This window comes from Olea europaea, chromosome 10 (assembly GCF_002742605.1).
Source record: "Olea europaea var. sylvestris chromosome 10, O_europaea_v1, whole genome shotgun sequence".
Classification (NCBI taxonomy): Eukaryota; Viridiplantae; Streptophyta; class Magnoliopsida; order Lamiales; family Oleaceae; genus Olea; species Olea europaea.
The window spans coordinates 27,002,827-27,019,990 of record NC_036246.1 but is presented as its reverse complement, the minus strand read 5'-3'; the positions used below and the strand labels follow the sequence as shown (position 1 = coordinate 27,019,990).

At 34.2% G+C, this 17,164-nt stretch overlaps 2 protein-coding genes across 14 annotated transcripts; one reads left to right on the top strand and one right to left on the bottom strand.

The window, feature by feature from the left end:
- Positions 1–240: 240 nt before the first annotated feature.
- LOC111401677 (BI1-like protein) lies at positions 241–5,565 on the bottom strand. 12 transcript variants are annotated; one of them, XR_002704070.1, is made up of 9 exons: positions 5,457–5,555; positions 5,298–5,360; positions 4,848–4,922; positions 4,150–4,229; positions 3,868–3,956; positions 3,592–3,683; positions 2,407–2,594; positions 2,127–2,296; positions 263–535 (listed from the first exon to the last, which is right to left on the bottom strand). XR_002704070.1 is itself a non-coding variant. In XM_023029532.1 (8 exons), the coding sequence occupies exons 5-8, from the start codon at positions 3,648–3,650 to the stop codon at positions 2,029–2,031; spliced, it is 465 nt and encodes a 154-aa protein (XP_022885300.1). In that variant the 5' UTR covers positions 3,651–3,683; positions 3,868–3,956; positions 4,150–4,229; positions 4,848–5,360; positions 5,457–5,560; the 3' UTR covers positions 1,855–2,028. The 12 variants fall into 12 exon arrangements, 1 of the variants encoding a protein (XP_022885300.1); XR_002704069.1 differs by having other exon boundaries at positions 246–535; positions 2,407–3,683; positions 5,101–5,360; positions 5,457–5,563; XR_002704071.1 differs by having other exon boundaries at positions 247–535; positions 2,407–3,125; positions 4,848–5,360; positions 5,457–5,563.
- Positions 5,566–9,264: 3,699 nt separating this feature from the next.
- Positions 9,265–14,015, top strand: LOC111401675 (protein NBR1 homolog). 2 transcript variants are annotated; one of them, XM_023029531.1, is made up of 7 exons: positions 9,265–9,716; positions 10,439–11,655; positions 11,750–11,873; positions 11,982–12,233; positions 12,587–12,736; positions 12,960–13,538; positions 13,677–14,015. In XM_023029531.1, the coding sequence occupies exons 1-7, from the start codon at positions 9,690–9,692 to the stop codon at positions 13,773–13,775; spliced, it is 2,448 nt and encodes an 815-aa protein (XP_022885299.1). In that variant the 5' UTR covers positions 9,265–9,689; the 3' UTR covers positions 13,776–14,015. The 2 variants fall into 2 exon arrangements, with proteins under 2 accessions (XP_022885299.1, XP_022885298.1); XM_023029530.1 differs by having other exon boundaries at positions 9,268–9,716; positions 11,976–12,233.
- The last annotated feature ends 3,149 nt before the right edge of the window (positions 14,016–17,164 follow it).

Sequence of the window (17,164 nt, the reverse complement as noted above, 5' to 3'; positions counted from 1 at the left end):
AGTTATAAATATATAATAGTCATAGTAAGAAAGGAAAATGATTGTTATAGAATGTATAAAGAGTGTCGAACACGAACACGCTACCCTAGTTAGAGGGTCCGTGCTACATAAATGCCACATATAAACATACCTCATCACCTAGTAGCTTTTAGCATTTACACATTTTATGAAACAAAAGATAAAGATCATTTTAAGTACTCTTGGTAACTTACTTCAAAGGGTAGTTCTCTTTGATTGTGTGGATAAACTCTTTTGAGATTAGTAGATTAGTAGATGAACCTTCTGATTCGGAGCCCTTAAACTTGCTATTTTCATAGATATCGATTAATCTTGTTCCAAATCTATACAAAAGTTAGTGACAGAACATTATTAATATCATGATTTTCAAGGATTACAAAAGCTTTCAAGATCTTGCAGCGAGGGCATACTGAGTTCCTTCAACAAGACGTTGGGCTTCCTTTTGAAGTTCTTCGCAGTTTCTTGCCACCCATCATCTATGATAAGGATTTTAGGAGGAATCCCACCTTCTTTGAAACTGAAAATGAAATCTAAGTTTGTGTGATTGAGGAGACCGATAGTTTTAGTCACATTCGACCGCGATTAAACCTTTTGATATGTAATTAAGGTTAAGATATCAAGCCTCTGAAGACCCTCTTTGATTCCAATTGGATTAACTTCAGTTTAGAAAGCATCCCACATACACCATCCAAACCAATCTAAGTGAGCAGGGCCTTGTCAGTAGAAATATGATATGTTCTTAGATCAATGTTTTCAAAAATAGTTGAAGAAATTGTTTGGCTGTTTATGTGAGCTCAAATATCATTTTTGACCCTTTTTTTTTCACAATGAGAAATGTACCGTTGAGCTTGGCTAATTTCCTTCAAAAGTAGGAATATGGAAATAAAAAAATATCAAATTATAGTAGAACTAAATAATTCTTATTGAGAATTGAGGAAATATGCTAAATTGAATCCTTGCCTAGTTCAAATATGCAATACCCAGAGTTAATAAAAACTCCCTCGAATGCTTGAGAAGTTTGGACATGGGATCACCTTAAAATTGCAAGATCAAAACAAAATCAGTTGGGGACCCTTATATTTCCTGGATAAACTAGTTAAACTAAGACTCGACTTGATGCATTCAGGGAAAGGATTTGTGAAATATATAAAAAAAGACCAACTTTGATAGGTATGTACCATGTGTCAAAACATGGCATAAGACATGACATGGTCGGGGTATTCAATCTTTCAGAGATGACTTGTTGGCGTCTTTTTTAAAGACCCAATCCATTAGTTATAATATACCAACAAATTAACTAAACATTTCCTTCATTAACATCTTATATCATTTGTTAAATACATTAAACATAAAGTGCAATCACTATCATATTTATGTAGAAAGTCTTGAGTATTCTAAAGCAAGCCTACTTATTTTGTGAATAGCTTATCGACAAACAATATTCAAAGCAAAAACACTTTTTTAACGAGACCTTAGGGCTTAAAATTTGATAGCTCACAATTCTGATACTCAAAATAAATGAAGCTTTATCTAACTTCAGAAACCTTAATATTGCCAGTAAACCATTATACACAAGTTATCAGGAAAAGGGAAAGCTTTCACATGAAAAGACGAAGGTAAGTCATTTTAGACACACTCGAATAGGACTTTCCATAGTTCCTTATATCTCACATTCAGATATCCAATTTTTTCTTGTGTTTCATGCCAGTCAGACTGGTATAACTTTTAGATTTAACGAAGTACAACCTTCATATACTTTTCCTGTAACAAGTGAACACATAAATAATTTCCTCTCCCCGTTTTAAAAGAGAGAGAAGAAATATTGCATGAGAAGAATGTTTGAAAGATCGAAGAATTTGAAATCCATCATATCTATTGTTTAATATATGCAATTTCTAAAGTCTGAGTAACCCCCAAAATAAAATAAACAGTTTGGTACAAAAGAAGCAAGGTGAACAAATTCTGCAGACAAAAACTATACAAATAGGGGATATTACCATCTTCTTGGCATCATCGTATGCAAATTTTATCATAAAGCCACAACTTAAAGTTCATTTCTAGAAAAAGACATGAAAATAAATAAATGAATGAAGAACAAAATCGTTTACCACTGCTGAATGCACAAGTGAAGCCCACCATGAAACCAACAGTAGTAGTGAGCAATCCGAGCCAAAAATAATTCACCAGATGCTTCAGGTAATAGTAATACAAGTGAGCAATCCGAGCCAAAAATAATTCACCAGATGCTTCAGGTAATAGTAATACAAGGGGCACAAAACTGCCATTATAACAAAAAATCAACAAATAAAACCAATCAAATCCATAAACTAGAAACCCATTTCGAATATTTGAAACAATTTGCAAAAGAAATGATAATCTTATTCATACCAATAAAAGGGGTGATGATTAGAACAATATAAAGGGCCAAACTTGCCCCAGATGTGGTAAATAAAATCGACACTGGACGAACATAAATTTTATGTTTTGCAGATTCGAACCAATGGTGAATGATTTGTATGAGAAGATATTGTTCAACGCTCATAACTCGAGCAAACTGTGATTCGCTCACACCATCCCTGAGAGAAGTTGGGACCCATAAAGAAAGAAAATGAACCAAATATGTCAAGTGCATATTCACAGTTATCTATATAAGCTAAGCCTAATCACTTAACAATAAAGCACATCCTTGAAAGTTTGTCCAAATTTGATACACTGTTCGAAACCTGGAAAGCATTAACTCGTGTTCTAGTTTGTACTTAATTGGGTATAATTATAATTAAAAATAATACGTAAATTAAGATGGGAGCAATTTGAGAAACTCAAATGCATAAATTTGACAATAACATGGAATAGTTTAAAATTCCACTTTGAACGTGTAGAAGTATAACATTTGAAATGGAAGGCCAGGTTGCGAGTTCAACATCTACATAAAGACTTGATTTAGTGTGTTACCATCACAAAATGAAAAATGCAAAGATGTATAATATATAACAATGAGAGGCATGTATACATATAGATAGATATTAAATTAGCAAATGAAAAGATATGCAACGCACATCCGTGCAAACACATTATTATGATGATAAGTCTTACCTGTAAACGACAATCTGAAATAGTTTGCGTCCATACATGTGTCAAGATGATAGTTGTAGATACATTTGTACCGATAAATTTAAGCAGCATTAAAATTCAAAATGTTCACTGAAAAGGATAATAAAAATGTATGATATCTTAAGAAGGTGAAAAGTGAAGTTTTTGAAATGAAACCATGAAGGAATAAGTGCAATTAGAAGTTAAAACGTGTGAAGGTGGAGAGTAACATTTGAAGTGAAGTTAATGTTGAATAGTGATGCATTCAGGAAAACAGCTATATCCAGATTGTTGTTTGTTAATACTTTCATGATAATTACTGAAAATTTGATAAGTGGACTTGAATTAAACTAACAAAATTTTGTCAAAAATATTTTATGGACATAAATATTTAGTGCAAATGATTTTGTGAGAGAAGAAAAGAGAAAAGTTGCATGTGTTATATGTGTGAGTATATGGACTCTTTGAGAAGCATAAGCCTACCTATACTTGCTTAAGAGTGGATCATCCATCATTTCTCCCAGTAACACATAACACTCCATCAGAGAAAAATTTTATCCTTCTCAAAACGTGTTCTGCCAAAAAATGGAAGTCTTTCCATTATTCCATGTGAATAAAAACATACATCAATAACTTCATGGCTATAAAATAATCAATGACAATGAAATGCGAAGCCATACAAGTAAAGGTTTAAAATGCCATCATTTATTATGATGGCATACTGAAGATATGTTGGATAGAAACATAAGTGACACTCACATTATGATGACATCTTCAAATTGAATTGTATAACAAACTTCGTCGCCAAGCTTGACACTCATATCTTCAGTAACTCTTGAAGCAACTGCCTAAATACAAAACATCGCCGAGCTTATGACTTCATGTCTAAGATTTGTTCAACGACCTAGGTACATACTAATACTTAAACTAATGTAGAGTCACCAGTCTATTCCAATTATTATCCACTTTAGTTCTGAATGAAATTACGTAGAAATTATTGTCATTGACTCATTAATTCCCAAGTCATCACTGTCTTGTTACCTCATGATTACTTGTCATGGAAATCTGCCTTGTCATGAACATTCACCCTGTGACTACCTAGATGAGGAATTGGAGCTCATCTGTGAACAAATAAGAAGTCAAGGCTTAAGAGTTCATAAAATACAGCTGAAATTAAACCCTAAACAAGGGCTCATAGATATCAGAAACATTAGGTATTTGTTCGCTTAATGATTTTGCTTCCATTACTGAACAGAAAGACACCAAAATTTTCCTTTAGATGCTTCAACTGCGGTATAGGTAGAAGAAAGAAGCTAACACGGAAACCTTCTGTGGAAAGTCAACAGCATTCTATGTGTGGAACTTTCGGAGTACACCATTAAAGAATAAAGCAGTCTTACTGATCCTCCCCCCCATGTAGCATCAAGAGTATTCAATTATTCCAAACTAAAGCCACTACAATGAACATATTCTAACTTAGACATAATCTGCAAATTAACAACTTGTGAGCATAACAAAAAAAATTCATTTCTGAACAGAAAAAATCACTTTTGTAAAAACTAAAGCTTCTGGCATTTGTCTTAATCAATTAAACTACTATATATGTTCTAAGCTAGCCAAGTTACCCAACAATTTCACTGCTATGCAGACAACCTTAGATTTCCTTAAAAAAAACTTTATCCATTCAAAAAAAATATATAAATGCCAATAAGTATGAGTACAATCTCTGGAAATAGTACCTAAACAGCAAATCTTCTTGGTTGTCTGCATGCTGTCAAGCCCCCAACTTCGTTCCATCCAGATTCTTTGAGATACTGAACACCCAATTTTAACAAATACAACAGCAATTTTAACTAAAATAATTCACTTTCGATCCAAAACTCAAAATTGCATTTACACCCCGCAACTTAAACCCTAGATAAAATACGGATATGCATATGTCAACAAAATCAGAAGTTTCGAAAAGGGACGTGTGGAATCTGCGTGTCTTACTACTGCCCATTTCGCCTACTACGATGGTGGTGGCGTGAGCTTTGACTAAATATAGAATGGAGGTTCCGTGCTTATACATGGAAGTCTCTGTCTCTGACTCTGCTTCTCTATGCTCAAAAAGCCATATCCGAAATTTCGTGCAACCAATAAACAAGCAAGCTTCACCAAAAGTACAAACGGAAAAAGAAAAAATTTACCTGAAAGAGGAGGATGAGAAGACGGTGTAGAAAAAAACCCCGCCTTCCTTGATTCAACCTCACCTGGAAAAACAAAAAGAAAAAACTCAGGAAAACCCTAAATCAAAAACTGGAGAAGAAAGAGAGATAAAAATAAGTTGAGAACAAGAGACAACTAACCTAGCTATGGGGTTTGGGTTTACACAGAGTGAAAACTCGGGTGTCTGGGAGCATAAAGTTAAAGAGACGGAGGCAGTGGCAGATCCAGAGTCAGCACGGGCGATCGACCGTTTGATGTCTTTTTTTTTTGGGTAAAAAAATACATTTTGAAATAATGATTCGATGAAAAATATATAATTTAAAATAAGGATAAATTTTAAATTTGTGTGTAATATTATTTTATTAAAAAGTATATGATTAAAAATAAAAGAGATAAAATATATTTTGAAATAAATGGGACTCAAACAAGATATAAAAATTATCTTGTTGAAATTGAATATATATAATTTTGTTATAAGAATAGACCATACTCATTAAATGATATTGTTGTCAAGTTTTATATAATTCAAAGGAAGAGTACTGCTTCAAATTTTTGTTGTTGCATTAAAATATACTAAGATCTAAATTATATAAATTTGTTAACACTACTTTCACAATTCAGAGAATGGCATGCTGGTTAAACCTTTAACTATTCCAATTTTTATCAGTTTTTGGTAAAAATTGTTGAGCTAAAAAAATTGTACAATAAAAATTGGTTTATAGAGGATTCGAACCTGGAACATGCAAGAAGTAAAAACCAGTGCTAACCAACTTGACTAGATGAAATGTTTAGATGAAAAGTGTATTATTAGAAATATAACCTAAAATATTTATCTATTGTCAAAAAAAAAAAAAATGGCATTCGACGGATTCAGCACGCGCGGCTGCAGGTGCTCGCCATGTGCTATATCCGCCAATGGACGGAGGGTAGACGAAGGAGGAATTTTTGCTGAAAAATGAAAATGGTGAGAGACTTTATTGGAGGTGATGATTGTGTGAATAGCAAAAGAAGAGAAGAGAAAAAATTGGATGTTAACTGTATAAATTGTTGACACGTGTCCTTGCTTTCGTCAAGCTCTTTTATATTATAGTGAATTTATATTATGGAGGTGTTTGAGAGTGATTTTTCACCCCAAAAAATTAATTTTTTGATCTTTATTTTACTATTCTAGTCATAAAGTTTGACTTCTACTCTTACAGATAGCCCCCACTTTTCTCCTAACGGTCAAAAAATTAATTCGCAAAATCGCTCTCAAACTGGGCCTATAGTGAATAATGATGTATATGTAGATAGATAGATAAATAGAAACACTTCACATTTAATTGTATTAAAGGTCATTAATCTTTATTCATTTAGACATTACGGTCCTAAATTTTCACTGCATTCTTATCTTTTACATTACTCTAATTAGCAAATTTTGTGCTTTATGATGATTTTTATCTAAAAAAATTGTTAACATACTTTAAAACGAGGAATAAATATTCCGTCATTTTGTAATTTAAGAATACAAGAGATAAATAAGTATTTTCCTTCCTCTTAATGAAAATTTTGAACAGAACAGAGACAAAATACGCTAATTAATATTAGTCGAGTAAAACAATGCGATTAAAAAAAGTTTAGGACATTACGATGGCTAAAGGTGATAGACCGTTCATGAAATTAAAATGTGGTGTTCTTTAACCAAAGTTTTGGTAATGATTAAGGTATGTACTTAAAATACCCTTAATATTAGCACTTAATATTAAACTTAAAAAGTACAAAGCTCAAAAATTATAGGATAACTAAAAATTCATTAGTTTGTAAGAGAAATGAGACTAATACATAGAGCCAAAGTAAAAATTCATAAAGTAATATCAGTTAAGTTGTTTGTACATATTAATTGTCCAAATAGTCAGAAGAGAACGTAGAAATTTTTAATTGGAGGTACAATCAAATTCTGTGCAAATTAAATATATTGTTCTTAATTTTTGAATGATTTATACTCGACCTAATAAAATGCAGATTTACATTTAAAAAATATTTTTTCATTGATATTTTGCTCATCATTTTCATCCATTTAATTTCGAACAATTATTTTATTAATAGTTTGCTCATCATAAGAATATGCATATTTATATTTAAAAAATTTATAATATTTAATACAAACAATCAATTCAAGTAATCGAAAGAAAAAAAATAACCAATGTTCAATCAAATAAATACAATTCGTTAAATATAAGTTAAATTGGATATAATCAGTTCAGATATATTCTACATACACAAATAGAATGTGAGAAAATATAAATTTAGGTTCTAATTAATTGAAAAGTAAAAATTTGTAGTATATTTGATAATTTGTAGAAAAATTATAGACAAATTCTTAAACTAGTTCCAGGTTCGAATCCTGAGCAACCCATTGTCATATCTTAACCCAATTACCACAAAATATACAGATTCCAAAATCAATATTATAATTAAGTAATCATTTCTTTTGAATATCCATTTCCAATTTCCAATCAACAACAGACCTCCCCCTCTTAACCAATGACCAATATGAGCTCGAAGCTTCTTTCGTAACTCCCGAAAAATAGTAGAGAAAAGTCATACAAAGTTATATACAAATCATTACACCCTTGTATTGATTTATCCACTCTATCAGTCTCATTGGTACGTTGCACCTAGTTGTGGTTTAGAAGCTATATTTTGATTCAAAAATTAGAATAATTAAGGTTTTGATAAAAGGTGTAAGGAAGAGCGTGAGATAGAGTAAGAGGAAATAGGAAAAAAATTCAAATTTATTGTGATTTTACCCCTATTTAATGGAGTTTAAAATCAGATTTTTAGTATATTTTGATAAAAGTTAAGAATTTTCATTGAATATGTTATTAAAATTAATTGTTAATTTTGATTAAAATTAAAATTAAAATTTCAACTAATACCAAATAGGACTCATCTACCAAAAAAAAAAAAAAATTGTGGTCACTTGACCCCAGGACCTCCCTTGGGTCCGTCCATGCAAACAATTTTACAGGTGTTGAGATAGTAGCACTTGTATGACACATTTATTTATTGCTTGCTCAACGCCTAGTGAAATTTTGTCCAGCGGAGTTGTGTACATTTTCCCTGTAATACACGCATGTAAACATCACATTGTTCTACTAATAATGTCATTAAAACCAAAATTTGTTCCATTCATCTTCCACCGAAAACAACTCATCACATTAATTATTGTTCTACGATTCTACACGCTTGGCACCTAATGATATTTATACTACTCTTATTTATATGTAAAAGAAATTATAATTATTTTAGAATTACTTTCTGTTAATCAAAGTTTTATGGTTGGCCATAGCCCCTTAGATCATATCAAATGAGATAATTCGTCCATTTCAACCAAATTTATCTTGAAATAGTAAAGTATCATAATAAGGATATTTTTTTAATAAAAGGTGAAATGAGAAATTGTTGATCAACTTGCCATTGAAATATTAAGTGGTACAAGCAAGTGAATAACTACACATGGGAGATAGGGTTAATCAAGCACCAAAATGAGAAAGGAAGCAAGCATCATCACTAGTTTAGATGAATTTTGCCCTTGATCGTGATTCAAAAGTTGTTGAATTGTTCGAAATACAAATTATTTGGAGGGAGTACACTTTCGGGGTTGATAAAAAGTTTTGTCAATTACTACTTATTATATTATACGTAATAAATCGAAAAAAGTTCCAATTCTCCTAAAAAGCCCAAACCAAGACTAAGAATTTTTGAAAATGAAAAAGGATTAATCATAGTTTTTTTGTGATTGCTAGACAATCATATTTTTGAAAAGGGTAGTTCAACAATTGAATCCGATTTTGCGTGTCAATGTACTGAATAGAAATTCAATCGTGCTCCCTGTCCCGGCTTGGGGACGGGGGGTTTAATCCATAGAAATTATGTGCAAGGCAAGTGTAATTAGCACCATATGAAGGCCTTGTGGAAAAAACTCTTTGTTTTCCTTCAATTTATGAGAAACACGACGACTTTGGTTTTCATACCCTAAAGTTTTCTTTGCGAAGAAGAAAAGAAAAGAAATAAAAAATAAAAATAACAATTAAAGATAAAAAAATTCATCCTCTGCTTTCTCGTTCAAGCTCTACAGTACACAACTTTGCATCCATTCAACTCCCAATTCTCACAGTTCGTTAGAGAGAGAACAATTGGAGCTCGATTACGGCTTTAATCTAACTAAATAACCGGAAAATTTCCTTGATTACTTGGCTTTTTCGACGTTGGTTTCCATTTAATTACAGGGCTGAGGTGCTTCTCTCAAGTTTGTGTTCTAACTATAAAAACAATTATATTTGTGGGTTTATCTGTAAGGCGATTTGGAATCTGGGCTTTTGTTGCAAGCTATGGAGGCTTCTACCGTGGTTATCAAGGTGAGTTTTTTCTCTCTTTTTTTCTTAATGGTTTGATGATCGATTTTAATTTTTATGTTGCGTTTGTATTGTGAAATTGTTGATTTTTTGGCATTTGGATATTTTGATGGATTCTCATGTTGGGCTAGTTTGGGTTTAGATGTCCCTTTTCGTTTCTTTTTTTCTTTTCTTTTCTTTTTTTTTTTTGGGCATGTTAAGTTGGGTGTTATCTTTCGGGATTTGATCTTCTCTAAGATCCAAGTAATTTTGTAACGTATAGATGAAAACTCACTGGACACTTAGATTTCTCTCTTTTTGCTTGGTTAAAAGAAATTTGGGGGGGTTAAATTCTTGTGGATATCATTGTTTCTAACAATTTTTTTGTTCTGGGCTTGCTTGGTATTCCATTTTTTAATAAATCTGCTTGAGATGAATTTTCCGAATTTTATAGACTCAATCTTGTCAAAATTCGTGAACTTGCATACAGAGATCCCTTTTTATGCTTTTTCAATGCTGAAGTTGTTAGTTTTTGTTTTCATGTTTTCTGAGCTATAATGAATGAGACTATTTTTGTTTTCATGGTTTGAAAGCTATCTTTGGTATAGATATTTATCCATCAGTTCACTTAAGTTTTGAGTTTCTCAACTCTTATTAGTCACACTTGACAACTTGGTTGTACCTAGGTTTGTATCATCTGAATTGCTTTGATTATTAATTTTGCTACTATGGTGACATTTCTACAGGTCAGGTATGGGGATACACTCAGGCGCTTCATTGCCAAAATTATTGATGAGGGACTGAATTTCAATATGGATGGACTAAGAAGACAAATATTTTTCCTCTTCGACTTTCCTGCAGATACGTTGCTCACGCTGACCTATGTTGATGAAGATGGTGATGAGGTAGCACTTATTGATGATGATGATCTGCGTGATGTGGTGAGACAGGCCCTGAACCCCTTGAGGATTACTGTGAAATGTCCTCCTTCAAGCGGAAGTTTTCCTCCCTTGTCTCCAGTTCAGACACCCTTTCAGAATCTGAACCCCAATATCTTCGAAATTTTGAAAACTGTACCGGAACCTCTACAGGAAACTGTAAAGAAGCTCTTGACTGAGTTGGCATCAAAAGTGTCCTCATCTGTGCCAGGTATAGCCGAGCTTGTTGACCACTTCTCAGAGATGGGTCTGTCCTACCTTGATCATCTTTCTGATTCCCAACCTGTAGTGCAGTCTAATGCCCAGAATGAGTTTCGTGAAAGTACCACAGACACTAAGCTCTGGAATTCCTCTGAGTTTTTTCCATCGACATCAAATGTCCCAAGCATCAGACCAGATGAGAGATCTTTGAAAAGCCATGAGAACTTGGCAAAATACATACCTGAGACTACCTCAGAAATAAGTGAGGTCAAACTGGGAACTGTAAAAGGAGGTAGCATGGAGGCCTCATCTTCGAAAGCTGTGAATGTTGATGTTGACAACCCTTGTGTTGATTCTCTATGTGAATCATTAGGCTTGGATCCTAAACCGAGCGATGTTCCTGTCTCTTCTTTCTCACAAGAAAAATTCTTCACAGGAACCTCCAGTTCTGATTCAAGTGAGACTCATTTTATACCTTCTAATTACTCCCAGAAGGTTCTTAATTCTGGGCTATATTGTCTCCGATCGAAGAATGCCAAGTTGGGTGCTCCCACTAGTTATCCCGCACATACACCATGGAACGATCCAGATGGCAGTTTAAAATATTTATCTAATGATGACATTTGGATGGACCCTAATCCTGTGGATGAGATTTCATTTTCTGCAGTACCTGCAGGAAATGACTCTGCTATCCCATCACATTCTGATTCTCAAAGAAGAAGCATTAGTCAGAATGATGGCACTGGAAGTATCTTCCATTGGGGCATTCGTTGCGATGGTTGTGGGGTCTACCCAATAACTGGTCCTAGATTCAAGTCAAAAGTGTAAGATCCCAAAGTAAAAATTTCTCTTATGAATTTACAATTTAGCTGTCATTATGGATCCCCTGAGATCCACCTATTTACTTTGTCTCTGCAGAAAAGAGGATTATGATCTTTGCAGAATCTGCTTTGCAGAAATGGAAAATGATGCTGACTACATCAGAATGGATCATCCAATGCCTTATCAACGCCCCTTACCTAGCAAGGGGTTGCATGGCCGTGTATGTATCACCATTTCTTTTTGTTTCTTTATAAGCATTAGTTTAGCATATGCCCATTCTTCCCTATTTTTGAGTCGTGTTGCTCTTATTGTATTTTCCCAGTTGCAGCATGCCAGGGCTCGGGCTGCAACACTTCCACAGGCTATCATGGGTTTCAAGGTTAAACCAGTTGCACCCAAATTTGACAGTCGCTTCATTCAGGATGTGAATATCATAGATGATACTGTGATGGCCCCTTTAACTCCATTTACCAAGATTTGGCGGATGAGAAACAATGGTACAGTTGTGTGGCCCCAGAGAACACAACTTGTGTGGATTGGAGGAGACAAACTAAATAATGCGCTTGCTATCGATGTGGAGGTTTGTTGTCATTGTAATATTAATATAGCCTCTTAATTTTTTCATTTTTTTCCCTTTCGAGTCTGGTCAGAGTCTTATGTCCCTTTGACGTGTTTATAGGCCTACTTGTTTGTTATGAATCATTTCTTATTTTTCTTTTTAATTTCATTCTCCTCTTCTGAATGGAAGCTTACTGGATTGACATAACAGGGATACTTGAGTTATACATTTTTGTTTCTCAATTTTTACTTTTAGTAATTGATTAGACTTATCTTATTGTCTTGTATTTTGGGTCTGCAAGTGAATGGTATCACCTTATTTATCTACTAAATATTTTAATTGATTTTACTTATTCATATCCAATGCAATGTCAGGTTCCTGCAGCTGGTTTACCAGTAGAACAGGAGCTAGATGTCGCAGTTGATTTTATTGCTCCTAAGATTCCTGGTCAGTATATCTCATACTGGAGGATGGCCTTGCCTACTGGCCAAAAGTTTGGACAACGTATTTGGGTTCTCATCCAGGTAGGGCAATGTTATGTTAACAACACTAAATAATGCATCTTTCATCTTTGGAAAGTGTGATTAGCTTATAATTCAAGCTGGTCAAACATACTTTTTATCCACTTATTTCGTAGGACCCACAACTACTACCCACTTAATATCAATTTAATCACTTCCCGAACATGCTTTGTTAATGTCTTACTTTTAACAGAGTACATTTTGGCAATCCCTTTGTGTTCTGTAGGTTGATGCTTCTATTAAGGAGACACCACATGAAAGTGTTCGTGACTTGAATCTTAATTTGCCGCCTCCAAGCAACGACTTAACTGGGCCAGAAATAATAAATTTGGATCTAAAACCAATGGTGGAGGACAGTCACCCTGAGCCCATTAACTCCAATGACACCATGGAAGTAGGGGAATCAATTGTTGATGCACAGCCAGGCAATGAGCACGAAAAGAGATTCCCCATCAATGATAGCTTGTTGGTTGGCAGTGGTGCTGCATCAAACTTTGTCCCTTCGGCACCACCTTCATTTTTACCGTATCCTATTATTGATCTCTCAGAGGTAGCACCGCCTTTACCTTCTCAAGCTCCACCTGCTCCTGTGGTGCTTCCACTTCTGGCAAATCCACCCCAACTGGTATCAGAAAAGAATGAAGTAGAGGAGAAACTACTTGGGGAACTTGAGGCAATGGGCTTTACACTGGTTGATTTGAACAAGGAGATTTTGAGGAAGAATGATTATGACTTGCAGAAAACAGTGGATGATCTTTGTGGAGTTTCTGAATGGAATACTATTCTCGAGGAACTTCGGGAGATGGTGAGTTTAGTTTTCTATTTCTTTTCATTTCATCCATTCTCCTCATATATATATATATACATTTATTTATTTATTTATTTTTTTTCCCAATTCGACGTGGATTCTTACCATATTGGATTCTATGGGTTGCTGATGCAGGGTTTTCACGATACAGAACTGAACAAGAAACTGCTGAAGAAGAACGATGGAAGTATTACGCTTGTGGTCATGGATCTTATCGATGGAGAGGAGCAGTAGTCTAAATAAAAGGTCCAATATCGCCCTGTTAATTAGTATATAAAAGCTATAAATAAATGTACGGATGTTAGGAGCTCGTTATGGTGCCTGTTCATCATGTTTTGCTGGGATTTTTTTCTAGTATACATGTGAATTTCCCAGTCAACTGTCGGAGCTATGTGCAGTGAACTCATCTACTAGTTGTTTATGTATCTGATGATATTTATACCTGGTTATGGCTACATGGTGTTCTTTGGCTTTGACCGTGTGCTAGAAGTTTGTTAATCTGAATAAGAAATCACTCGATAGCCTATAGGTTCCAGTCCTGAAGAGATGATAATGAGATACACGGACTATTAACTTATTAGAACTCAACATGTATGTCCCTATTGGAGACCCAATAGTAGTTCACCAGAAATCATTGTAGGAGCACGATCAATCTTTGAAGACGTGAAAACGGTTCCTGTCCCTGATGACAATTTCTCTATCATAAACTTTTGATATTAAATTTTATAGCATTGTGCAGTTTGCATATTCTCAGATTTTTCGATATCCTTATTGCAGCCGCTGGGGAAATCCTAATGAGGACAAAAGGAATGGCTTGATTCTCTTTATCACATCTTTCAACATCTAGTCTTTCCTCTGCAGTGTTAGGCACTTAGCCAGCCTGCTTACAGCATTTGATCTAATAGGCATGATCTTTATGAACTTAAACGCTTTGTCGATGAACCCTGCTCGTCCAAGCATATAGACTATGCAACCATAATCTTCGATTCTTGGTTGAATACCAAAATCTTGGCTCATATAATGCGAACTCACGTAGCAATAGTAGCTACTAATTCCACACAAGATTAATTCAAATCTAAGAAAGCCAAGAATCAATATTTAGAGTTTGATCCAAAATTACTGAACTAAATAATCAACACGACCGCGCGGTCGCATAGAACTCTTCAGCTGGATTTTTTGCCTTGTTACATCGGCCGCATGTAGTTTTTCACTATGCGGTCGCATAGGCCCCCTTTCAACTCCTTCGTCTATTGCTTGAACCAAGTTGATCCATCGACTGTAATCTTCCGACTCTAACACAAGTCTTGTTTCTTTGCTTATCATGATTCATGTTTCGTCCACTGTGACTTAAGCAAGTAGTCTCATTGCTTCTTTAAACCTTTTCGCTCGCGACCTACTCATAGGCCCTTCTTAAGTGATCAATGGATTTTTGCCTGGACTTGCCTTCGTGGCATGGATCACTTCATCCCATCCCTCTTCGAAAGAGTTTGATCTCAAATCTGTACCTGAATCACAGAGAAAGATTAAAGACATTAAAAGTAACCGAAACATTATGTTCATAAGGAAGACTTAGTTTGTAGGCGTTGTTATTAATCCTTTCAAAGACTTGGAATGGACAATCTTCCCGTAGTTGCAACTTTGATTTTCATTGTTCTGGAAAGCGTTCATTTCTCAAGTGTATCCAAACCCAATCCTCATGTAACGCTCTTCCGTCTTTTGTTTACTTAAAAAGCGTAGTGCTTGTTCTTCTTCTTAATTTACAATCTTACCTTTTTATGGAGTGATTTTACCAAGTTGGCCTTCTTCTGTCCATCTAAGCTACCTCTTTCATCAACATGTAAAGGAATTAAATTCAAAGGTGTTAGTGGATTAAAACAATATACAATTTCAAAGGGCGAAGAAATAGTAGAATGTGCGGCCCTATTATATGCAAATTCAATGAATTGTAAACATTCTTCCCAACTCTTTAAATCTTATTATCTATAGTGCGTAATAATTGTATCACGGTCCTATCAATAACCTCAATTTCTCCATCAGTTTGTATGTGACAAGTAGTAGAAACAATAACATAGTGCCGAATTTATTCCACAAAATTCTCCAAAAGTGACTAAGGAATTTAACATCCCTTTCTGATAAATGCTCCTAGGAATCCCATGCAAGTGCACTACTTCTTTAAAGAATAGAACTGCAATATGGATAACATTATCAGTTTTATGACATTGAATGAAAAGTGTCATCTTACTAAATCTATCTACCACCACAAATATGGAATCTCTCCATTCTTAGTCTAAGGCAAACCCAACACATAGTCCATAGACAAATCAAGCTAAGGTTCACTAGGAATAGGTAAGGGTGTATACAAACTTTGTGGTAAAACCTTAGACTTAACCTTTTATAAGTGATATGCATCTATTGGAACCCGATCAACTTCAATTTTCATCTTAGGCCAATATAAATGTTCATCTAGCATCTCTAAGGTCTTCTTAACACTAAAATGACCCAATAAACCTCCACTATGTACTTTAGGTACTAACAATTCTCTCATTGAACATTTAGGAACACACAACTTGTTTTTTCGAAATAAATACCTATCATGCCTAAAGAATCTATCTACAGCACCTTTATCACATGATTTATATATGTTAGATAGATCGGGGTCAATAGCATACATGTCTTTAATAGATCCAAATCCCAGCAATTTAGCACTAAAAAAGTTAGAAGTGCATACCTTATTGAAAAAAATTTGCTACCACATTTTCTTTACATTATTTATACCGATTGACATACGGAAATGTCTCGATGAACTCCAACTACCTTGCATGTCTTTTGTTTAGCAACATTGACCCCTCAAATGCTTTAAGAACTCATGCTCGGTGTAAATCACAAACTGCTTTGGCCATAGGTAGTGCTGCCATATTTTCAGTGTCTGAACAAGTGCATACAACTTCTTGTCATATGTAGGATAATTGAGAGCTGCTCCACCTAGTTTTTCACTGAAGTAAGCTATTGGCCTTCTATCTTGCATTAAAACGATTTCAATACCTATCCCTAAGGCATTACTTTCAATTTCAAAAGTTTTGTCAAAGTTAGAAAGTGATAAAATCGGTGCCTTACACAACATATCTTTAATAGTATTAAATTCATGTTCTTGTTCAACATCCCATTAAAATCCTACGCTTTTCTTGACAATTTTCATGAGTGGTGTAGCAATTGTACTAAAATATTTAACAAAACGCTTATAGAAGCTAGCTAAATCTTGAAAGCTTTTTACTTCAATTATGCTTTTAAGTGTTGGCCATTCTTTGATTGCCTTGATTTTCTCCTCATCCACTTCTATCCCCTTTCCTCCAACAATAAATCCAAGAAAAACAACTTTTTCCATGAAAATGCACACTTTTAACATTAGCGTAAAGTTGTTCTTGTCTTAAGACTACAAGCACATATTTTAAATGCCATATATTTTCATTTAAGTCCTTACTACATATCAATATGTCATCGAAGTAAACTACCACGAGTTTACCTATGAATGGATGCAAAACATGATTCGTTAATCACATAAACGTGTTTGGTGCTTTAGTAAGTCCAAATGGCATGACTAACCACTCATACAACCCATATTTAGT